This window comes from Bidens hawaiensis, unplaced genomic scaffold (assembly GCF_021521415.1).
Source record: "Bidens hawaiensis isolate Kalapana, Puna unplaced genomic scaffold, B.hawaiensis_p1.1 tig00011438_1, whole genome shotgun sequence".
Lineage (NCBI taxonomy): Eukaryota > Viridiplantae > Streptophyta > Magnoliopsida > Asterales > Asteraceae > Bidens > Bidens hawaiensis.
In genome coordinates this window covers 601668-627095 of record NW_027491891.1, presented here as the reverse complement: position 1 = coordinate 627095, position 25428 = coordinate 601668, and the positions used below count along the sequence as shown (strand labels likewise).

General features: G+C 35.3%; 2 protein-coding genes across 2 annotated transcripts in view; both read left to right on the top strand.

Annotated features, from left to right (window-relative positions):
- Nucleotides 1–4272: 4272 nt before the first annotated feature.
- On the top strand, nucleotides 4273–5818 carry LOC143537954 (uncharacterized). Its single transcript, XM_077031609.1, has 2 exons — nucleotides 4273–4496; nucleotides 5278–5818. Exons 1-2 carry the CDS (start codon nucleotides 4329–4331, stop codon nucleotides 5803–5805), a joined length of 696 nt encoding a protein of 231 aa, XP_076887724.1. The 5' UTR covers nucleotides 4273–4328; the 3' UTR covers nucleotides 5806–5818.
- Nucleotides 5819–21255: 15437 nt separating this feature from the next.
- Nucleotides 21256–25428, top strand: part of LOC143537952 (uncharacterized) — a 36469-nt gene continuing 32296 nt past the window's right edge. Inside the window, exons 1-2 of the mRNA XM_077031608.1 lie at nucleotides 21256–21871; nucleotides 24527–24558. Coding sequence (XP_076887723.1) covers nucleotides 21737–21871; nucleotides 24527–24558 — 167 coding nt within the window. The 5' untranslated portion in view covers nucleotides 21256–21736. The remainder of the gene's footprint in view (nucleotides 21872–24526; nucleotides 24559–25428) is intronic.

The window sequence follows — 25428 nt, the reverse complement described above, 5'->3', positions numbered from 1 at the left end:
GTCTGCAGTAACTTCAACCAAAGGGGAGGTTGGACGATCCTCCACGTAAGCAGCATCAGGCGGAGTAGATGGTTTATCCTCCGCCCCTCCCCTTGAAAAAGGGTATGATGGCTTTTCAGTTTGAGGAGTTGGTGTGGAAAACTTCTCCGATATATCCTCACTGAAGATCAACGGATCTACACAACAAAATTTATACTTAGCAAAATACTAACACAAGGAATACAGTATTTAAGGGTTAACATGTACCTTCAACAGTGTCAATACGGTCAGCAAGGCTATACTGTGGCTTCTTGGGACGGTGTATCTTCCGTTTTTTCCTTGATGGTCCCGCCTCAGAATCCGCAGTCTTCACACTCGTATGACCCATCTGAGAAGCAAGGAAAGCTCTATTCTTCTCTAATTATGCTAATAAAGATGAGACAGAGGAAAATTCAGAAGCACCCTCATCAGAGTCCTCTTCTTCTTCCGAAGCAGAAAACTGAGGCACATCCCCATCATCATCGCTTGATGAAAGGATGGCAGGCATTCCTTCGGAAGTAACAGCAGTAAGGGGAGGAGGATTTAGAGTGTACGCACCTGTTTCAAAGGTGGCGTTAAAAGTCACAGGTTCAGCCCGAACTTTCTTCGTAAACAAAAACCGGGACTTAGTTTTCTCAAGAATAGGTTGGTCCCCCGCCTCGCGGATACTTTTGCGGACACAACCCCTGTTTTCAAAAAAGGCATTGAACATAGAGCTTCGGCCTGAAAAAAGATGGAAAACAAATTATCAAAATATTCAAGCAAGCAAAGAGACAATAAACGGAAACTTACGCTCATTCAAGTCTACAAAAATGGGCTCCATAAGTTCTGTTGGCCACAAACGGCTCATGCCCGCCCACACTAGAGCTTCTTCCGGTAAGGCTCGTATGGGTGTCGATTCCATTGTGAGTACACGGTGCCATTCTTGGCCCTCATGAGCAACGGTAACAACGTCAAGAAGGGCGGAATTTACTGGGCGGCGAACCATATCTAACGGCACCACGTTCTCAGAAATCCAAAAAAACTTGTTCCGCCAGTCCTTGGACCCTTTTTCAACTTCATATCCGATACTTCGATCGGAAAGCCCTTAACATGTATACCAACCATTACGGTTAGCAAGACGATAAAACACAGTGAATCGGTCGACATGTGGCCTCATGTCACATGCTATGCACACAAATTCATAGTGACGAATCCGCATCATAGCACGAGGATGCAATTGGGATAAGTGGATCCCTACGCAGTTAACAATCTCTGCAAAAATTTTGTTATAGGAAGACGAAAATTCCCGTGAACAAAATAATCGGCATACAAAGCCATTTTCCCAGGCGGTGGGAAACTGGCTGTGGATCCAGGAGCAGGGAACTCTGGCCCCCACTCCGGTGGAATGCCATAAGTCTCTAGCATATTCTCGTAATCAGAATAGTCTCACGACACTTCTGTCTCGTCAACCTCAGTTTGAACATTCGACATCTTAGAAAGATTTGATGAGAGAATACAAGAAAGTTCAATGCTTTATTAGAGAAAAAAATTAAGAAGATAATCAAAGCAAAAGAGCGATAAAACTTCTAAAAGAAGGAGTCTCTCCATATTTATACCTATCGCAATTAATGCGATGGGATATGAACAGCAGAGAGAGAAAAACATCACCCAATCAGTGATTTCCACGTCACGCGAGAAATTCGAAAAAGAGAAAAAGTTGTATAGTCGGGTACAGTGACAGCCGTCAAAAACGTTCCATCACCTGTTCACGCGCCTGCGAGTGGTCAACTTGTCCTTTTTCATGATTATCTATCCCAACAGAAGATATTTTCTACCTAACTTCCGAATAAAAAAAAATCCCCCACACACATTAAGTCCAGAATTTCACCCGTATAAAGACTTCACACGGAAGAAATACTGGACTGGGGGAACTTGTAGAGGTAGGGTACCAAAAAGACCCAAATACCCTTAAGTCCCACCCGCGGGTCACAGAGAATGCTCTTATAAGCCACCCGCGGGACAAACGGATCACCCGCATATCAAGATAGAGGAGGAACGTCCTCATAATACGCGCGGAAGCATCCAGGCGTCCTCAAAAGTCATCCGCGGGACAAGACATATGTCCGCATAAATAACTGGAGGACAGTGCCAGTAGGACAGTTGTCACCATTCAAATACTTTCTAGAAGAAAGGCTCGTGATTCTTACTTGGGGAATACGTGACATAATAACTAATGAACAAATGACACCTGGTCAGGTTGTTATAACCGTGCACATGGTCAGGGTGCGATCCATCCTATCAGCTGGTGACACGTGTTCAGGTTGTTATACCCATGCACATGGGACGTATAGCCCAACCTATCACAAGAAGACACGTGTCCAGGCGGTTATCAAAGATCTTCTAGAAGATGACAGCTGCCCCAATCATCTTCCATCATCCTTCGGCTATAAATACCTTGTTAAACGGTATGAGGTATTCATTCACTCACATATATTCTGACTACACTTAGTCTCTGTACTTCGGTATTTTCTTCATTACGAACGTTACTGATTCTCACGCCGGAGGGTGGTTAAAGGAAGACCCCCCCCCCCTCTTGTCCTTCCTGTAACGAGACTCACGGTGTTTGTTTTGCAGGTTCCGGTCACTGGACTTTAGGGAGCTTTACTCATATCGTGGTAGTAGTTATTATATTGTGCCCTGTGAACTCACTAGATCCAGGACCCATACTCGAGGAGTGGATCCGTGTTTCTTCAAATACAGATAATGCTGCTGATTGTATGTTGGTACCTCTTGTTTAGAAGTACGTGTGGAGCATTATCTAAGAGGTCACGGGTTTAACCCCTTTCACCCACTAACCCACTCCCTTAATTTTCTTTTGATGTGTGGTATTGTTCTTTCGAAATACATTTACAAGTCATAAACCAGCTTAGCTTCCATGGGAAATTAAAGATCGCAGGTTGGATCCTCCTCCCACCCTATTCTTCCCCCTTTTTCTTACAAGCTTTTGAAATGGGGTGAAAGTTATTAATACGTAACCTTTCTTATAGATGAAAAAAATGTATTATACACTAACACTATTTAAAAAAATAATACAAAAATACATTTTATTTTAGTTAAATCTAATTCTACTGTAAAAAAAACCTTTTCTTTAATATGTAGACTTTGCACTTGAGAAAATACCTAGTTAACAGAATATTTTACTTGAGTAAACCAAAATAAAAAAAAATAAAAAAAAAAGTTAATTTCTTCATTTCCAATAATGATAATAGTAATAATAATAACAACATAAAACTTGAGAAAGCTATTTATTTGACAAGATGATTTCTTCATTATACATTCATGTATCGATATTATAGTAGATGCAGTATTCGAATCGCGCATCAAAAACTTAATATTCGAATCAAATTCGACTTCTAGGTTGTTCGAATTTGGTTTTCAAAATTTCGATTTAATTCAAGCTCAGTTGTCGTATTTTGAATAGAATACGAATTTTCAATTTCCGATTTAAAGTTCGAATCAAATCATACATTTTATCTTTGCTTTATACGTGTATATATATACATATTAATACAAAGAATTTTAGAAGACTTTCAAATTCTAAGACTAAAAGTTGGAAATCATAATTGTGATTGTTGTTCTATAATATTCTTATCAATTGCTAAAAGAAAAAAAAATTGCTAGAAATATGTAATTAGATATTATTACTTTGGATAGTTTGAAATACCCACAACTCCATTTATAAAATCTATATCTATAGTCTCTAATAAAATATTACAAAGTTTTACTACTTATCACTCCTACATTAAGCCTCACACTTTTTAACAAATTTATAATAGTAAAATAATAGTTATAATTCTTAAGATTTATGCTTCAAATCTGTTAATTTGATATTTACTTTTTTTTTTCAAACATTTGATATTTGTAATTATCTTTTACTATAAAATTGCATTAAATACTATTGTACGACTATATTAATAGTGTTTACTGTTTATTGTTTCTTGTATACTGATTATTTATTAAATATTGTATTTTCAAGAATTACCCATGTAATACACGGGCCTCAAACTAGTAGTCTTATAATTAAAGCCTCTTTTCATAGAAAAATTGGCTAAACTAATTAAAGTTAATATAGTACAAAATATTACGTAAAACGTTTTTAGATACTATTCCAAATAATCAACTAGTACTACAGGCATGCATATACCTCACCACCCTCTATTATAAATACACACCCACACCAGCATATATCACATAACTAGCAGCTAGCGACACCATAAGCTAGAAAACATTCTTAAAAAAGAGGTTAAGATTCGTAAGGAGCTAGAAAGATGGAGTTCAAGAAATATTATCTTGATCTAATTCTAGTACCCTTATCGTTTGTGATATCTATCAGCTATCACCTTTGGTTATGGCATAAGGTCCGGACTCAACCACTTTCAACTGTTATCGGTACCAATGCCCATGGACGTCGGCTATGGGTATCAACTATTATGAAGGTGAGTAACCACTCTAGACTTTCATGGCTGGTTTGCTTTTAAAACACACATATTAATTAACAACAGTATGATTGTGATTGTGATGATTATTGTAATTTCTGAACAGCTTTAATTTGACACCTTTGATATATATTCATTCGATGATACACCAAGGTTATCTAGTGGTGTTTTTTTTTCATGAGGTTGAGAGTTCGTGTTTCATGGTGTTAATTTGCCGTTCTAAAAAATCAAACACATGAAATAAGAAACATATTAATTAATATAAATATGATTAATTAATTTGTAAACATGTTTAGTGGAGTGGGTAGACACGTTTGAGTGCATATCCGTGCAGGAATCCATAAAGGTATCAGGTTCAGGGTGGCAACTTCAAGTGGGATTTTGAGGGTGTGAAAAGGCGGTTTATGTCCTGTTAAAAAGATATACCACAACAAATTGTGTTTATCTTTTCTGAAAAGACAAACATGTCAATTTATGAATTTTTGCAGATTTACCATCAAGAAGCTCGCTACGTATACAAGCGAACTCTATAGAGTTCGCGTTAAGTTTGATGAAAAACTCTATGGAGCTTGTTTGTCACCCTAACGAACTCCTTCTCTTGTAGGGGTAGCGAATTGTCTAGAAAACTTTTAAATTATGAACATCTTAACAGAATCGTAGACCACTTACTAATTCAATCGTGTTGTCTACGTTGCCAGTTTAGATTCAAATAGCGTATGGAGCAATATTCATGTATATTAAACATCACCCCTTAAACTACTTTTTTACTATCTTTTGGCAGGATAATGACAAGAAAAACATCTTAGCCGTTCAGACATTTAGAAATACAATCATGGGATCAACCTTAATGGCCACCACATCAATGCTTTTGTGTTCTGGTTTAGCAGCAGTTATCAGCAGTACTTATAGTGTTAAAAAACCGCTTAACGACGCTATATACGGGGCGCATGGAGAATTCATGGTGGCGTTAAAGTATGTGACACTCCTTGTTATATTCCTCTTTTCTTTTATGTGCCATTCTCTGTCAATTAGATTCATAAGCCAAGTGAACTACTTAATCAACTGCCCACAAGATTCTACAATAGTGACTACTACGTATGTATCCGAGCTTTTAGAGAAGAGTTTTTCACTTAACGCGATAGGAAACCGCCTTTTTTATTTGGCGCTTCCGGTTGTGCTCTGGATATTCGGGCCGTTGCTCGTGTTTCTGTGCTCTATGACGATGGTGCCTGTGTTTTATAATCTTGATTTCTTGTTTGGCGAACCGAAGAAGGGAAGGGTGGTGAGTGAGGTAGCAAATGAGGTGTAAACATGGTTGCTGAAATTGTAGAACACTCTTTATATGATGTAAACTTTTTTTATGTAATTGAATACACTTCTAGTTTTATGAGCACAAGATGGATTGTGATTAATGTTTACTGATCAATGGTGTTTGTTGTGATATTAAAAAGTAAATTTCATTAGCAAAGTGGTAACATTTAAAAACTCTGTAAATAAAGGTAATTTTTATAAAAGGCTAAAGCGTTTATATCATATTTGACTTTTTTTGGTGATGATACTTATTTTTTAGAAGATGGAATAAAGTTATATGGTATTAGGCTATGTGTACTGGAAGGGCTACAAAATGAGGTGTTTTGCGTCATGTGGCATCCAATCAGCAAATGATGGGTTTTTGCTTTAAGGGTGTATTGGTGTTGTAACCCAATATATATATATATATATATATATATATATACACATATAGGATTGATTTCTTTTGAGAACCGCTTTGAGTTTTAAGAACTCGAAAAAACTCAACGTAAAAACTTTTTTTTTGAATTTTTTTTACACATGTGTAATACGTAAGTGTAAGTAATGTACAAAAAATCACCGTAATTGTTTACACTCTGGATATTCGGGCCGTTGCTCGTGTTTCTGTGCTCTATGACGATGGTGCCTGTGTTTTATAATCTTGATTTCTTGTTTGGCGAACCGAAGAAGGGAAGGGTGGTGAGTGAGGTAGCAAATGAGGTGTAAACATGGTTGCTGAAATTGTAGAACACTCTTTATATGATGTAAACTTTTTTTATGTAATTGAATACACTTCTAGTTTTATGAGCACAAGATGGATTGTGATTAATGTTTACTGATCAATGGTGTTTGTTGTGATATTAAAAAGTAAATTTCATTAGCAAAGTGGTAACATTTAAAAACTCTGTAAATAAAGGTAATTTTTATAAAAGGCTAAAGCGTTTATATCATATTTGACTTTTTTTGGTGATGATACTTATTTTTTAGAAGATGGAATAAAGTTATATGGTATTAGGCTATGTGTACTGGAAGGGCTACAAAATGAGGTGTTTTGCGTCATGTGGCATCCAATCAGCAAATGATGGGTTTTTGCTTTAAGGGTGTATTGGTGTTGTAACCCAATATATATATATATATATATATATATATATACACATATAGGATTGATTTCTTTTGAGAACCGCTTTGAGTTTTAAGAACTCGAAAAAACTCAACGTAAAAACTTTTTTTTTGAATTTTTTTTACACATGTGTAATACGTAAGTGTAAGTAATGTACAAAAAATCACCGTAATTGTTTACACTCTGGATATTCGGGCCGTTGCTCGTGTTTCTGTGCTCTATGACGATGGTGCCTGTGTTTTATAATCTTGATTTCTTGTTTGGCGAACCGAAGAAGGGAAGGGTGGTGAGTGAGGTAGCAAATGAGGTGTAAACATGGTTGCTGAAATTGTAGAACACTCTTTATATGATGTAAACTTTTTTTATGTAATTGAATACACTTCTAGTTTTATGAGCACAAGATGGATTGTGATTAATGTTTACTGATCAATGGTGTTTGTTGTGATATTAAAAAGTAAATTTCATTAGCAAAGTGGTAACATTTAAAAACTCTGTAAATAAAGGTAATTTTTATAAAAGGCTAAAGCGTTTATATCATATTTGACTTTTTTTGGTGATGATACTTATTTTTTAGAAGATGGAATAAAGTTATATGGTATTAGGCTATGTGTACCGGAAGGGCTACAAAATGAGGTGTTTTGCGTCATGTGGCATCCAATCAGCAAATGATGGGTTTTTGCTTTAAGGGTGTATTGGTGTTGTAACCCAATATATATATATATATATATATATATATATATACACATATAGGATTGATTTCTTTTGAGAACCGCTTTGAGTTTTAAGAACTCGAAAAAACTCAACGTAAAAACTTTTTTTTTGAATTTTTTTTACACATGTGTAATATGTAAGTGTAAGTAATGTACAAAAAATCACCGTAATTGTTTACACACCGATCGACTTTTTATACATGTGTAACTAAAGTTTAAACTCGTGTAATCAACAAAAAATCTTTATTCTCTCTTCTGATTCATTTTTTAATCAAATTTAATATCAGCCACATATTCTTAGCTCATTTAATTAAATGCGTGGTTTAAAATTGAATTTTTAAAGTTCTTACAACTTATTAAGTTTTCAAAATATCTCTCCCATTTATACATATACATATATGTATATATATATCACACTCACAAACATATATAATATTAATATATATACAAAACAAGCAGGCGACAATAACCTTCCCCCCCCCTCCCTATCGCCCCCAAAATCGCCAGGGGGGGCGGTGTTCTCGCCCTTCATCGACCATTGTCGCCTGAATTTACTGCCCACTACGGGTGTCCTTATTAACACCGCATCGTCGCTCTTTATGATGATATGGTAGCGGTGTTGATGGCAAGCACCGCCCCTTCTTCAGTTTTGCCACAAATTCTTCGCCACTCGTGGGGATATGCATAAGCACACAAAACTCTTTTTTTTTTATCTTTTTCTTTCCTTCACTTGTTTCCAGACACTGAGATTGAAGGAGAACCTTCGTATGACATGGGCAAATGATCATGCTTGAAATCTTGCATTGGAAAACGTGTAATGACTTTATCAATATATATTTGAACGTAATTCCAAAATTACATTTAAAAACACTAAATTTTCTCTCTATTTATCTTTTTCAGTTAAATAATATCTTTTTATATCTTTATAATAGTTTTTCAAATATATACAAAAAAACCATTATATTTTTTCTCTCATTCACTCACAACACTTTAAACCACTTCATGAGTTATAAAAACTCCACTCACAAATTTTGATGGTTTAGATGTGAATGCTCTAAGCCAATGTTAGTCTTTGGTCTATTTCTATCTAATCTAATCTAATCAAATATTAGACAGCTGATACATCTACAGTACAGTCACCTATATTTTTATTTTCCCACTTAAAGCATATTTAGGTTTATTATTACTCTCCACGGGCACGGGTGATTAATAATTCATATTCTTTTTCAAAATTAGTGGTTCATCAACATCCTGATTCTTAAGAGGCTGATTGCGATGTTAGACTATAAGTCCAGATAAAGAGTAGGACCTTTTGAAGGAAATTGGAATTGAGCCTCGCAATCTCAGTAGTTATGTAAACGTAAACGAAGGGAAATGGTTCTGTTGTATCGTCGGTTAATTCTGCTAAGAACAAGGTACTTCAATTTCTATTTTAGTGTATAATTATTATTATTATTTTGTTTTATTTTAGTGTGACTTTTGGATGATCTGGTTAAATTAAAAAGTTGAATTATATTTGATAATTGCTGATGACAAATTAACAACAATTTCCTTGCTAATTTGTTTGGAACATCATAAAAAATTAAGTTTAGCATCATAAGGTCCATTATAGAGCTCAGTTTTGACTTACAATGATCTGCATATTTTGGGGCTTTGCTAAATTAGATTCTTTGTTTGCCTGAATCTGCTTCATTATATATAAACTGTAATATGAAATGTTTCTAAATGATGTGTTTATTATTGGTTTAGTAATTAATTTTTGTGTTTTTATTTGTGTTTTCAGAATAATATGGGTTCTGTGGTGATTAGAAAGATGTCATAAAGTAGTATACACACACATATTGCATTTCGTATGCAGTTTTTTACAGGTACATTATGTGTTCCTACTAAATTAGTTCATACTACTTGACCTTTATCTTGAAGATGGGAGTAATTGAAGTAGAGAAGAGCTATGAGATTCTTGGTAAAACATTTGACGGTAAAGCTAAGGCCAAATTAGAGGTAATTTGCTTCTTAACTGATATTTACTTGCTTAGTCATCAATAAGTATTTAAAAACGATTCATAGGAAGAAATATGTTTTTTTTTTGTGTGAGAGCAGTTAGAATATATTTTATTATGAATCTTTTTTGTGTTTGTTTGTTTACAGAGTCTGATGTAACTAAAGATCAAGAAACAAGTTCGGCAACCTTTCATCGACCACTCCTGCTCCTTTCCTCCTTCACAATTAGAATCTACTTGGTAAGATTGTGGACTAATTAAGTAATAATTCGTTTGTATTTCAAATGTGTTAACAAGTGGAGTGATTTCTTATGTCTCCTTCCAAGCTCTACATAAATGATATTAGATTTTTCATCTTTTTACAGTTTTGTTATCTACATTGATAGTTTGTATGGTTAAAAACTTTAAATGTACATAACATGTCGCCGGTTCTTTGCATGCCCATTAACGATTAACTATGCAACTTCAACTTTGGAGAAGCCAATGTTGAAGATAAACCCTCATAGCTTGACAAGGGTATCTGATCTTTCTCTTTTTATTATTTATTTATGTTTTTTTATTTATATTTAATTTGAACTTTGAAAATTTTGAAATTTTGAGCCGATTGATGTGGGTAGTTCATACTTCATACAATAACACTATACAATACCACTAACGACTCAAATCAATTCAATCATTGTTAATGCCACTGGTAGACGATTCTTACATCCAATCGATTTACCTATTCCTACAAAAGTTGTGTAGTTTATTTATTTTTTTTACTTGTAGGTTGATTTGATTTTGTTGCTACAATTTTATTTTTGGTTGGGGTTTACAACAAGAGAATGGATATTCTAAGAGCTGTGATAGTAGGAGCTAAGGGGACTCCATATCATATGTGTCTTTTTTTCTTTGATTCGTATCAAACGGTTTGGTTTGTCTTAATACGTTTTTATCCATCTTTTTCTCTTTTATAAACTTTGTGTTGCTGATATACTAAGTTATATATATAATTTGACACTAAAAATTGTGTTGGCTGTTGTGACTCCTATGTTATGAAGTTTTTGAAATCAGGGTAAGTGTGACACCCGGTAATTTCCCAACTCTATAAACTAAGTAATCAACCTAATAATTAGGTGATTGTGAATATTATGCGCGCTATATTAGAATCAGCGCGGGCATGTGTTATGTGCGCCCTGCGCGAGCGCGCTATGTTAGAATCAGCGCGGGCATGTGTTATGTGCGCCCTGCGCGAGCGCGCTATGTTAGAATCAGCGCGAGCGCGCTATGTTAGAATCAGCGCGGGCATGTGTTATGTGCGCCCTGCGCGAGCGCGCTATGTTAGAGTCAGCGCGGGCACGTTATGTGCGCCCTGCGCGAGCACGCGATGTAAGAACCAGCGTGGGCATATGTTATATGCGCCATGCGCGAATGTTTTGGCTTTATGTTTTCATGTAACTTAACTTTATGTTGTCTAATGGGTTGACCGTCCCGCATGATGCTAAGGCGGGTGCATCCCAAATCGTTTATGCGCGTGCGGAAGGGGAACTAACCTCCCCGCATGGCGGGAACATTGAGAGTTAGTTTGTCTGAAGCTCCAAGATGGAATTGACTTCAACATAACTGATCACTATGTTGAAATACCAAGACCACCTGGAGAATCTACAAATGAAACTCAATGTCCCTGACTACGAGAAGGTTACGTACCTACCCACAGCAAAGGAATGTCCTTCACACAGAAAGCTATGCGCACAAAGCTATACGCGCAGAACACTTAGCCTAATCTCCGGATATAAGGGATTATTCCCGCCCAAAAAGGAAACAGTTGCGTGTTTCAGAGATTTCTACTTTTTAAACTGTACACTGACAAAAGCACCTGAAAAAGCACACTGTAACATGAAAAGTCAACCGTCAGCCACCCTACTCCCACCAACCACAGACCTGCATGCCCTGTCCAAATCAAATCAGAATCTTTTATCCACTCCTCCACTTTTAAATAAATAATAATAATTTCCATACTTTATCATCATTACACCTAGATATGAAAAGATTACAATCCCCTAAAGCAAGGGATTGTGTTCCCTAAATCTTGCCTATAAATATGTAACCCAAATTATCACTCAAACACACTTCAAACTTCTCTCTTCAGAACTGCAAACTTGCACTAATCATCTCCCAAGCATCCGTTGTTTTCATTTCCGATCCTGTTACTAGGTAAGCCGAGATTATAACCCTGAGATCTACGTTCCAACCCTTATATTCTCCTATTTCTTGATCTTAATATATATACTTGTTATTTAATCGTATTCTAGACCTTCAATTCCGAGGCCAACACCAAGAAAACCCGAATCTCGATTAATCCCTTAACAAGAACCACATGTGAGTCTCACAGCCCCTATTTTCACTATTTTTAAACTGTTTTCGGGGCGAGGGACACGTACTTAAATTATGTTTTATCATGATACTCTTACAAGCAATGCAAGCAATTATGTGTTTAAATAATGTTTCATTATGGTATATTTACGAGCAATGCAAACGGTTACCTATGGTTTTTCGATGAGAGTGCGATTCGAGTAAGTGATCACTTTACCATTGGAACTCGAAGGGTAGGGACTGCTGGTTTGATCCACCCACTCGTAGGGGTCGCACCTCTTTGCATGGACGAGTGCCTAGAATGGAGCAGTACTATGGGATTGAGCCCGCTCGTAGGGGTCGCACCTCTTTGCATGGACGAGCGCCTTGTTTTCCGGCACAACGTCCGCGCGTAACCCGCGGGACGGTATTATTGATTAGCTCGTAGGGGCAACGCCTCTTTGCATAGACGAGCACGGTTTTTCAGAAATGTCCACGCGTAACCCGCGGGACGGTATTACATTATTTTAGCTCGTAGTGGCAGCGCCACTTTGCATGGACGAGCACGTTTTCCAGAAACGTTCGCGCGTAACCCGCGGAACGGTTCTATCAGAAATATGTTGTCAGATCTATGTTTTCATACGGTTTATCAAGCATATGTTTAGACATGAAATCAGAAATGTGTTTCAATATGATTTTTATCAAGACTATGACGCGATACGATTTATCAAGTTACTAAAACTTGTGAACTCACTCAGTTTATACTGATTCAAATGTTTTACGTGTCTTTCAGGAGATAACTAGGTAGCGCATGGAGTCACACTTAGAGCACCTCACGCTGAACATCTAAAACTAGCTTTTTGGAAGATTTTAGTTCTATCCCTTCGATGCGCGTGGTTGTTCCCGCCGCGCAAGGGGATATGGCGTGGAAATCTTCAACAGTTTTTATACTTGGATGTTTTTATGTAATTTTTAAACAATGTAATGTATTTGTATTAAACATTTCATGCGCAATGAAAATCTTACTTTGAATGTTTGCAATGGCCCGTGCTTAATTATCAATCCCCACTCGCGCGCGCCCGGCTGTTTCCGCCGTTCAGGGCCGGGTGTGACAGTAAGTTTATTAATATGGAAGTAAGGAAATAAACCATTTTAAGCACAAGCCTACTCATGGCATTATTAGGCAGTGTGTACTGGGCGCCGGTTCAGGCGATTTTGGGGCGCGAAGGGGCTAGAACACCGCCCCCAGGCGATTTGGGGCGGGGGCGGAGTTCTTTTATCGCCCAGAGAAGATGAAGAATATTATTATTATTATTATTATATTACTATTGTATATATATGTATATGTATATATGTTGTGTGTGTGTGATATATATATATATATGTGTGTGTGTGTGTTGTGTGTGTATATGTATATGTATATGTATATATGTTGTGTGTGTGATATATATATATATATATATATGTATATGTGTATGTATATGTATATATGTTGTGTGTGTATATATATGTATATGCAAAATGAATCCTAGAAACAACCCGAACCAATTGAACCACCCATTTCCTCCTTTCGGTCAACATCATGGTTCGCAAAACCAACCGAACGTGAACTTACAATGGAACCCGATGAACCTAAACCAACCGAGCTATCCGTTTCAATTTCCCGACCCGAACCTAAACATGTACGCCAACCGAGCTATATGTTTTTTTATATTTTTAGTTATGTATTTTTTTTGTATTTCTTTTTAATTTTAATAAGAAAAAATTATTTAAATAAATTGGTTTTTATTTAATTAGTTTAGTTATAAAAAGAAAATAATAAAAAAAGATACTGTGGGCCAAACTTGTAGCCCATATACCATTACACCTCAAAAACAAATTCACATCCCTTACTAACTGGGCGCCACGTGGCACAATTCGCTCCCAATTATAGCCCCTCCACTACACATGGCCTTAATAAGAGATCAACTACCATGCTCTACTCAAAGAAAGTAAGTTGTACTAGAAACTTTATTATTCAGTTTTATAAATGAATGCATAAAAGGTTAAATACATGTGTCGACTCTATTGTATCCATGATTGGAGGCTTAATTGTTCGCTCATTTGTGTTCTTAATATAAACAAATTTTATCTTTTTGGACCCAGTCATTTTTTATTCTTATATCTTGGTTATTCGGGTAACACGGAAGTACAAAGTTTTTGCATTGGTAAATGATTAAAAAAAACTACTACTTTTAGTAAACATGTCAAAATTATAAATTTAATAAACGGGTCAAAATTGTCGCTTTTAACAGACGGTTTATTATATTTTAATGAAAAGGTCAAGATGACCACTTTTTAATTAACGGGTCAAAATTATGATATTATAAAGCATGTCATGATTACTGCTTATAATGAAAGGGTCAACATTCCCCCCTCATTCCTCAATATATCGCCTATAATTTTCGGATTCTCAATTTCTTGCCTGTAATGTATACACAACGTTTGTGAATTATAACTGTAATTTAATATGTTTTTAGTTTAACTTAATACATGACTTTATTTGTTATTATTTTATTATAGAGCTATGAATTATAAAAATTTAAATGTTCAACCCGTGTAGTACACGAGTACCTAACCTAGTATATCTTTATTACACAGCTAGCTTTAAAAATTTAACCCTGTAAATATGTATTTATAATCTAATAAGTCCATTTAAAATTTTAATTGTTTAAATACAATAAAAAAAAACCTTTTATTTAGGGCCCAAACTATTTCGCCCATTCAGCCTAACAAATGTTAACGATCTTAAGAACCCGGCACTGTTTTATTATATGACTTCAACAAAATACTTTATTTAACATTTTCCGAGCCGATAGTAGTTGCAAGGTTTGAGTATGTGAGTTGAGAAAGCAATAATATAGGATCATGATCAACTCATAAAACATGTTAAGCCTCAAATCTGACATCTTGACTTGAGTTGATAGACACTATACACTAAGATAGGGGTGTTCTTCGGGTTATTTATTCGGGTTTCGGTTTGTTCGGGTCGGGTTGTTCGGGTTTGAGCTCAAAACAATATGACCCAAGAACCGACCCAAATAAGTTCGGTTTGTTCGGGTTTCGGGTTAATTCGGGTCGGGTTTCGGGTTTAACAAATTAAAAAAAATTATCCACCTTTAACAATATAAAAAAAACATATTCTAAGCCGTTATACAATCATATTCAATAATGAATTATAATATTTAGCAAAACCTGAAAATTATCATACAAGCATGCATTAGACGAGATGGAGTGTTGTAGCATGTGGATCAATACTTGTGTAGATTGAAGAAACATGCCCAATACATATTGGTTTAAATACTATACTATTTAAGTTTTTGAATTGAAGATACATTCTCAACATGTTTTACGGTAATTAATATATTGGGATCCAATGTGATAGATTCAAATATTAATTGGAGTATTGAAAACAGCTGAACAAGAATACATATGGTCACTATGTTACTTCACCGCTAAACTACCCTATAAAAATCAGGATACATACATCGATGTATCATACTTCGGGTTATTCGGGTCAACCCGAATAAGGGTATTTAAACCCAAATACCGACCCGAATATTTTATCTCGGTTTCGGGTTAGGAGTTTAATCGGTTCGGGTGAATTCGGATAGGGTTATTTGAGTCTCGGGCATCTTCGGTTCGGGTTTTCTTATTCGGGTACGGATAAAACACGCACCCCTACACTAAGATGGATTTGAAGACATGTTATGTCGAACACTTTTAAGTACAAAATAAGACGATTAGAAAATTATTTTATGAATCTAGAGTAACACTAGTGTAATAAAGTAAAGTTATCCTTGCAATCTGCAATATATGTTTGGTGTAATTAATACGAGATGAGTTGTCGTTAATAAAAAAGTACTTCTAAAATGGATAGTGGAAGAATAACTCCAGACAACAAAATAATTCAAACATTCGAAAAAAACCACGAAGTATTCATAAAATTGAATAAAAATAATGGAGATGCGAGGGATCGAACCCCTTGCCTCTCGCATGCAAAGCAAGCGCTCTACCATTTGAGCTACATCCCCATACATCTATATTCTTGTTTCTGATTTACTTAACATTGATTGGTCGTTCCGTTTAGGAAGGTGGATGTGATATATTAACCGAAAAACTGCTAGGATTGTTCTAGGTTCTATTTATGAATTGTGAGTTAGATGACAACAAATTTCAAGTCTTAGATTTTGTCTTTTGATCATACAATCCTGAGGCTGTCTTTATGTCAAACTGAAATTTGGATCATGACATTTTAGTATAAGTTTTTTTATGTCCATCACTGTTTAACTTTATGATCAAGCTTAACTAATAACTATCAGTTGTGTCAATGTGTCATACATGATTGCAAGTTTACTTATCTTATCAAAATCATAAATTTGTATTATTGTTCAAAAGGTTTTTCTTTATATTGGATGTTCTTATTGAATAATCATAATCAGATTATCACTTATTATATATAAAAAAACGACGTGTTTGGACGGTTGCTTTAAGTGGCAACTATCAGATAACCAAATCTTTGGAAAATTCTAAATGTTTAACAAATTTATAAATAGATAATATGTCCAAAAAATGCCTTTTGTGAAAAAAACATTGAGATGGTCTGGTAAAAAAGTAGAAATTTATTTTACCCTTAGGATAATTTGTGGTTGAAATATGTTTAATCAGATATAGAAATAATCAGATAACCAGTTCTAGAACCAGAACAAAGATCCATATCCTGATTTTTATTGACATATGGATAACACACACAACAATTATTCAGAAGATGAAACGCCTCCACGAAAGAAAGCTAAGAACTGATCCTATAGGCCCGCAAATTAAAAGTGACATTGTTTTGGTTCAGTGAAGGTAACCACAAACAATCAACTTACACAAAACAACAGTTAGAAACTCACAACCATGCATATTGCAGGTAATGTAGGCTAAACACCTGAGTTACCAGGGCTCATGATCCAACCACGTAAGCCAACTCGACATAGCTCTGCAGTTTTCTCCAACGAAATCTTTTGCGACCCACTGTGACAATCGTCAATTTCAGGTTAACTCCGTTAACTCAACTCCGTCAATTCAAACTTAAGATCATTGAATCTCTAATGCACACCTCATTACATTTAAACTAGGGTTTAAATGACGCTTAACACTTACTACATGTGTAGTCTTTCGGGATTTGCACCGAAACGCAAACGAGTTGACGCAAACGAGTTGACGCAAACGGTTGATGAATAAACGAAAAACGTCAACATAATAATTATGTGATAATTATGTGTTAACATATGTGTTACTTGATTATATTGTGTAATGCTAGACAAGAAACAAGAACTAAGTTAGTTTAAGCTAGGAAAAGTAATACTTAGAAGTGGAGGGGCCAAAGTGTAACATAGTATTCTATAAATAATAACAATAAACTAAACCCTAACTTATTTCTTTTCCTCCCCACTCAAAACCGATCAGCCACCCTCTTGGTTCTCCTTGGCTGCCGTCACCCTCACACACACATACAACCACCAATTCAAGCTTTTGATTGAAGAATTAGGTGCTAGGAATGTATAATTGATTATCCTATACATTCTTATTACTTGATTTTGATGTTTGTTGGGTTAATTGTAAACCCTAGCTGCCGATTCTATATGTATATATAGTTATTATGATTGTTGACGATTTGATAACTAGAATTGATATTGTTACATGTTGATTTTTTGTGTCTATGATTTGAGTTCAAACAAAAACCCTAATCATGTATGTAATGGGTAATTGATGTGCATGGATGGTGTTTATGGAGTCTAGAGGGTTATATGAATGCATGATAGTTCATAGTTTGTTATTATGTTGAGTTTGGATGCAAACAGTTTCTGGACAGAATGTATTATTGATGTTTAAGTGACTGTAACGAAGTGTAAAGGTGAAAATTGGTTGAGATTATTGGTACTACAGTAAACTAGTTTGAGTCTAGTTTCTAAAGAATATAAACTTGTAATTTTTGGACAAGTAGAAGTTAACTTTTATGATTTTACAAAAACGTTGTGCAAAGCTGAGCTGTTAGACCTGCTGTTAGGTTGTGTTGTAAATGTTATATCTCATGAACTACGAGACCAATTGGGTTGGTTCCACTTCTGGAAGTTGACTTATTGAGTTAGGAACCTAACCCAAGTGGTCTTGCATTTATTGGATTTTTCGTTTAACGGGAATTGCAAATAACATTCTGTTGCGCATGAATTTGACTGTTATGAGTTTGCTGTAATGATTTGATGATTGTGAGAAAACTATGTGGAATAAAAATATAATAAAATATGTTCTGGAAACCTAAGACATATATGCTTCTGTGATGATTTTTGGTAAATTAATTGAGATGCTATGATCGGTGGAATAGTACAATCTTTTAAGTAGAATTTCTGTTTCGGTGAAACTAGCTGCTGAGTTTTGTGAAAATGCATGAAATATGATACTTGCTAATTTATTATCGTGTTTTGACCAAATTGCCCTTGAGGGGAATGATTGCAAAATAATTGTCGTGTTTTGACAAAAATTCCCTTATGGGGAATAATGGCTAATTAATTGTCATGATTTGACCAAAATGCCCTTACAGGGAATAATTGCTAGTAATGTACGTTATGAATACATGACACGTATATGATTGCTTACACATGTAATGTGTCACAAAAACACTTGTTAAAGTCACACACGATTCACAAACGAAACACGAAACATGTTATGTGCATAGGTATTATGTGCCGGGTCTAGAGACTTGATAATATTCCGACACTTAGAAAAATCTCTTTATTGTTTTAGAACGCTAGAGAGAGTTTTTCGGTGACGCGCATCTTGGTGATTTAATTTGGGAAATTCTTCGCAAACAGTGAGTTTCACTTTCCCCTCTTTAAACTGTTTTCAAACGCTTTTCACTTGGGGGAGATAACATACTCCACAACGCATTTAAGATTTTGTTATAAATTATATATCACTTGTAAAGGCTAAGTGGCAAACGAAACATTTGAAGTCCTACACATCGAACCGGTTAATATTTAGAATAGCGAGTCACTGTTGAGTAGTACTACTGGGTTTGACAAACCCCACCCAACGCTAAACTCGACTGGAGGTCGAGCGGGTGTAATTTTGGCTAACACGTACCATGGTCTGGAGGACCTGGTGACAAGGCACTTAATAAACGAGTCAGCTTCGGTGTCGAACACTTAGTAATACTTGTTGTATAGACTAGCTACCTATCGATATATAATTGACGTAACACTATCTGTAACGCAAAACGCTGTAACGCAAAACGCTGTAACGCAACACGCTGAACGCAAACGCTAATCACTTTATTTTTATATAACTTGTGAACTCACCAACCTTGTTTTGACACTTTTAGTATGTTATTCTCAGGTAGCCGAGGCGGACGCGCGGTTTAGGAACATGCATTGATTGAAAACGCTTTTGTTATGCAAACTTATTTTTAACGGTTATCATTGGTTTTAAGTAGTCCTGCGTGACGCAACTTTTAGATTAAAGGTTTTTACGCTTCCGCATTTATTTACTCGTAAACGTTTTCATGGTTTTAAAACTTTATTTTATGGTTTGATTATAACTGATGATTCCGATCCTGTTAGTTCACACCCTCTGACGGTAAAACTCCGTTAGTGGATTTTGAGGGTGTGACACCCACATCATCAGTCAAAGCGCAGCAGCAAACAACAACACGACTTGCAGTTACATAATTTTGAACAACGGCCTACCGTTGTAGGTATGTCAGAAATCGACTCGGCTAGGAAGATAGTAATATGTCAGGATATATTCAAATCAAAAAATTTAAATCCTACCCTTAAACTTTCTCAGATGTTTATGTTGTTAATCTTCCAGCTTAATTCGAAGCAGACAACTTTATGTTTGTATTTCCCGCAGGCTTGTATGTTTCAAAAAACAAAATAGATCTAGCCTCCGTAACGTGCCAGGTAAATATCTAGTTATATTCAACCAAAAGAGTTACGAAATTTGAAACGTAAGATTGTTTTTGTGTTATTATATTTGAATAATATTTTACCAAGATTTCTGATTGTGTTGTCAGGCCCCATATCAACCGAATATTTAATTGTATGTACACAATTATTGGCAGTTTGAAGAAATTAAAAAAAAAAATTCTACAGTAATTGATATATCATTTTAATAAATATGATCCACAGTATAGATACACAATATGTATGTATGTGTGAAGACTAAGAGGGAAGAGTCAACGAGTTTAGGTGGCACATTAATAAGATGTTGAGCAACATAGATGTAGTGTGAACTGAACTGAACTGAACTGAACTGAAGACCATTATTTTCTATAATTATAAAAGTAATCATTGTTTTCTATAATCAAGGAAATAAAAATAAAAAAAATTCTCCTTTCACATTGATAAATTATTCAATTTCGTATTTCCTTGATCGGTTTGTTTGTTTTCGGTATCAATTTGGTTTACTGTTTTACTGGAAACCGGTCATATAAACCGGGCTAGGCCGAACATGTGTTTAAACTTTTTTGAGATGCTCGGAAGTTGTCTTAGGGGGTGTTTGGGATTCCTTATTTTACTTTCTATTACTTTCCATTAACTTCATAAGTTACAAAAGTGTAATTTATGGAACTTTTCCTCTCACAATATAAGCAATCCCAAGCACTTTATTACTTCTCACAAACTTTATAAGTTATAAGTTGGTAAAAATAAGCAATCCCAAACACTCTCTTAGTTATGTTTTAAACTCCATGAAAATGAAAAGTTTATAAATAACATTCATAAACAAAAGTAAGATTGATTTATATTATTATATTTACTTTCTTGTCTTTTTCTTTTTCTATTTTGTTACCGGTCTATAATCATACACTGGATCTAACTAGTATATACATAGACATGTTTTATTAGTGGGAAGAGTCAACGAGGTTTGGTGGCACAATAAAAAGATACATAGCAACATAAATGCATCATCTCCTTAATTGATCAGCACTTGTTGTTTCTGATTTCCAGTTTTCACCATCCTTGAAAATGAAGCCTCCTATAAAACATTTCGATCATCTTCAAATACAACTAGAAGCTATAAAATCAGCCACAAACAACTTTTCTAAAGAAAACCGTATTGGGAAAGGAGGTTTTGGGAGTGTGTATAAGGGAGAACTCGCCCACTCCAACGGTCGCTATAAAACGCTTAAATCGGTCAAGGCGAACCTGAATTTTGGAAGGAGATCATTACGCTTTCTCGCTACAGAAATGAAAACATTGTCTCTCTCTTGGGATTTTGTGATGAGAAAATCCTTGTGTACGAATACGTTTCTAGAAAAAGTCTTGACCTCTATCTCAATAGCGATGATCTCACTTGGGTTCGACGTCTTAAGATATGCATTGGAGCAGCGCGTGGACTTGCGTACCTCCATCGTCCTAATGACGCTCATCAAAGAGTATTGCATCGCGATATTAAAAGTGGTAATATACTTCTAGACGAAGACTGGAATGCGAGGATCTCAGATTTTGGTCTATCGGTCCTGCTAACCAACCGTAGACGTTTCAGGTTTCAAATCCAGTAGGCACAATTGGGTATTGCGATCCGTTATATGTTCAGGCGGGGTTACTAACAAAAGAGAGCGATGTTTACTCCTTTGGTGTTGTGTTATTTGAAGTGCTATGTGGGAGGTTGTGTTTCCCAAATGGCACGTATAAGGAGCCTCTGATAGAATTGGTACAACGGTTTTATGATCAGAATAAAATAGAGGAAATCATTTTTGATAAAATGAAGGATGAAATAAATCCAAGTTCATTGAAGACATTTACAACAATTGCGTATCGGTGTCTGAATCTAAAGCGTGAAGCACGCCCACGAATGACAGAGGTTGTGAGTACGCTTGAAACTGCACTTTATTATCAAGTAAGTTCTTCTCCTTTCTATCCATTAACTGATCGAACTGATAAATCTTTTGAGGGAAACACTTTAGGCTATTTTTTTTTAACTCCAATTATAGAGAAAGATGATTGTGCTTAACAGGAAAATGTAGTTACTTCTATGTATGTAACAATATAAATAAGTACACTTTAGGATTGCGAAGATTGACAGACTATTAAAATGTAGATATTAGGAAGAAATAATTTTAAGACGTGGATAGTGACGTGAACTGCTTATTTGGTAAAAAAAATATTTTAAATTAAAATTATTTTTTCGAACCAAAATATACAAACCGAACCACTTTTTTTTAACAAAAATAAACGAACCGAACTACATTTTGAACAAAAATAAACGAACCAAACCACTTTTTTTTAATAATAATCAACAAACCTAACCATTTTTTTAACAAAAATAAGCGAGCCAACCCACTTTTTATAACAATATTAAACAAACCAAACCAAATTTTTTATAACATAAATCAACGAACCAAACCACTTTTTTATTTAACATAAATCAAGAACCGAACAACTTTTAAGTTTAACAAAAATAACGAACCGAACTACTTTTCTAATAAAAAAAACTCATGTCGAGAGAGTTCGGGTCAAAACGTGTTTCATGTCAAAAGCGGTTCATGTCAGAACGGTGGTGTTGGTGGTGGTTGTGGTTCGGTTGGTTTATTTTTTTTTAAACAAATTGGTTCAGTTCGTTTATTTTTGTTAAATAAAGTAGTTCTGCTTTTTTATTTTTGTTAAAAAAAAGTAGTTCGATTTGTTACTTTTGTTCACAAAAGTGGCTCTGTTTGTTTATTTTTGTTAAAAAAATGTTGCTCGGTTTGTTTATTTTTGTTAAAAAAAGTAGTTCGGTTCGTTTATTTTTGTTAAAAAAGAGTGGTTCGGTTCGTTAATTTTTTTTATAAAGTAGTTTGGTTCGTTTAATTTGGTTAGAAAAGTAGCCCGTTCGTTTATTTTGGTTTATAAAAACGGTTCGGTTCGTTTATTTTGGTTAGCAGCGCAATTTGTTGCCCTCTTGTCTTATGTTTCGATATAATCACTACTTTGATATTTTCATTATCTATATATAGTAAAGTTGAAACTTGGTGCCACACTAAGATGATTGTCCACTTGGCAACGCGTGAGTGAGTCGAGTAACTTTTTTTTTATTTTCCGGATTTTGGTTTTGTTTTAAATTTAATAACGAAATGGTTACTCGTATCAACTTACCGCCGCCACACCCAGGACCAACAACGTTACCAACGACCGGGTACCGACAAGCCGAGTAACGTTTTTTTTATTTTCCGGATTTTGGTTTTGTTTTAAATTTAATAACGAAATGGTTACTCGTATCAACTTACCGCCGCCACACCCAGAACCAACAACGTTACCAACGACCGGGTACCGACATTTTCGTTTTACACAAACCGATCGATGCCGTAAGTCCCTGATTGGGGCCAACTATTTTGTCTTCTTTTTTTTGTTTTGCTTTAATTCTCGTAGTAACGAACATGATGGAAACTGACCAAATAAATGTAGACTCATTGTGTTTTGTTTTACCTCCAGTACCGTAACGAAAATCAACCGAATGCCTTTTTGTTGTTTTACTTCGGGTACCGTAACAAACGTGGTGTAAACCGACCGAATTTGCGTATACTCACAGCCTCAACACCCGAGATTGATAACGGCCAGGCTTTGCGAACACTCGAGTTTTATTGACTGACGCTACTCCATTGATCAACCTCATTTTTTATAATGCATTTTGTTTTATATTTAGTTTTTGTTCTCGTACAATAACGCACGTAACCGAAACCGACATAATTCGCGTTGACTTATCTCCTCAACGGCTCAACGCTTGGGACCGACAATACTAGGGTTTTACCACCGCCCGGGTTTATCAACCTGCCCGGCTCGCCGGGTAAAACACTAGTTTATATTAAATGTATATGATTTACAAAATATTTTTTACCATGTAAGCAGTCCACGTCACTTTTTTTGTCATATCACCGTACATGGCATCTTTATCGTCATCAAAACTAACATAATCTAAACCCCGTTAGTGAAAAACTTGTTGCGTTTAATACGTCGAAACTTAGTACTCATGGATTTTTAAAGTTTAGCTTAGCGTTTGTCAATACGACAAAGTTTAAATTATTAAAATTCAATATCCTTTTTATATTTGATCTTTCTTTTTATATTAGAACTTATACACAATCCAAAATATATAAAATCAAGAACTTATAATATTACATGTACACTTTTGGTTTTTATTTCGAAGTATAAAAGGTTGGAGAGGCAGATTCAACGTACTTATATGTATTATTTTTGTTTTTTTTATATATTCTCTCTCTGTCACGCATATTTTTTTTTTTTTGAATGTTTAAGCTTGCCTCCTACTATTTACAATAAACCGTCATTGCCAGGGATCGAATCCTGGACCTCTCACCCAAAGGCCTAAGCCTTTACCATCCCACCAAAGTGGAGATGGCACGCATATATTATATGTTACATGTGTGTTGCATTAGTATACAATTAATGGTTTCCTGGGCATTTGTTAGCTTGATAGGAACATATAAATATATAAATAATATCGTTCACATTTCTCGTTAAAACGTTTTCACACTAAAAGTTTGAAATTTTAATGATGCAGGAGAGCATCCAGTCACCACCCATACCCTTAAGGTGAGTCACTTGGTTTTTTTATGCTATACTTTACATTCAATAACTCTACAACCAAAAAATTGTCAACGTGCGGCTGGTCCAATAGCAGAATTTGCCTTAAAAAAATAACAAACAATTGACAAGATTGCAAGTTGGATTTAACAAATCAAGGACAAATGGACAATAGTTGAAAGACCTTTGAAGTCAGATGATTGGCATCAATTTAACAAATTAAAACATAAAATTACGCACAAATTATGAAACGTGGCTTCTCAACTTTTTTATATTGTTTGCCGGTGAGGATGGTCACCAATCATTTGCTCAATTATGACAACGCAATGTGCGTCCATGCTAGCAACCAGCGTGCATAAAAAGATAAATTTGATCACACTCACATTTAGGGTTATGAACCAACCAAACATTCGACGGAAATTTTGTTTAATAAATGAACGAACATGAACAACGAATTTCGTTAGGTGAATAAACGAACTTGCAACAATGACTTTCGTTCGATTAGGTAAATGAACATTCGATAAGGTGTTCGTTAGTGTTCGCTAAAGTTTGTTTATGTTTGTTCTTTAAACGCTTTTATATATCATTTAATGATTTTTCTAATCTTATCATGTGTGTGTGTGTATGGGTGTAAGGCCCCGGTCCCGATGCCCTACATTGGTATTGGATTTATTCATAATAAATGAGCTTAGGACTTTAACCATATTGTTTCCTTGCACTAACTTGGTTCAACCGTTACCCATTTGTCCCCTTTCATTTCAAACATCTCGTTTACGTTCAAGTTCATACTTTTCTTGCATAATAATGTCGGATTTGCATTAGTATCAAATCTTAGGGCAAACGACCTCAAAAACTCAACATTTACTCTAAAACGTACCT

Excerpts from the sequence above, each read along its gene's own strand:
- LOC143537954 (XM_077031609.1), top strand. The coding sequence starts at position 4,329 with ATGGAGTTCAAGAAATATTATCTTGATCTAATTCTAGTACCCTTATCG. Across the intron at positions 4,497-5,277 it reads GGGTATCAACTATTATGAAG|GATAATGACAAGAAAAACAT; the intron begins GTGAGTAACCAC and ends ATCTTTTGGCAG.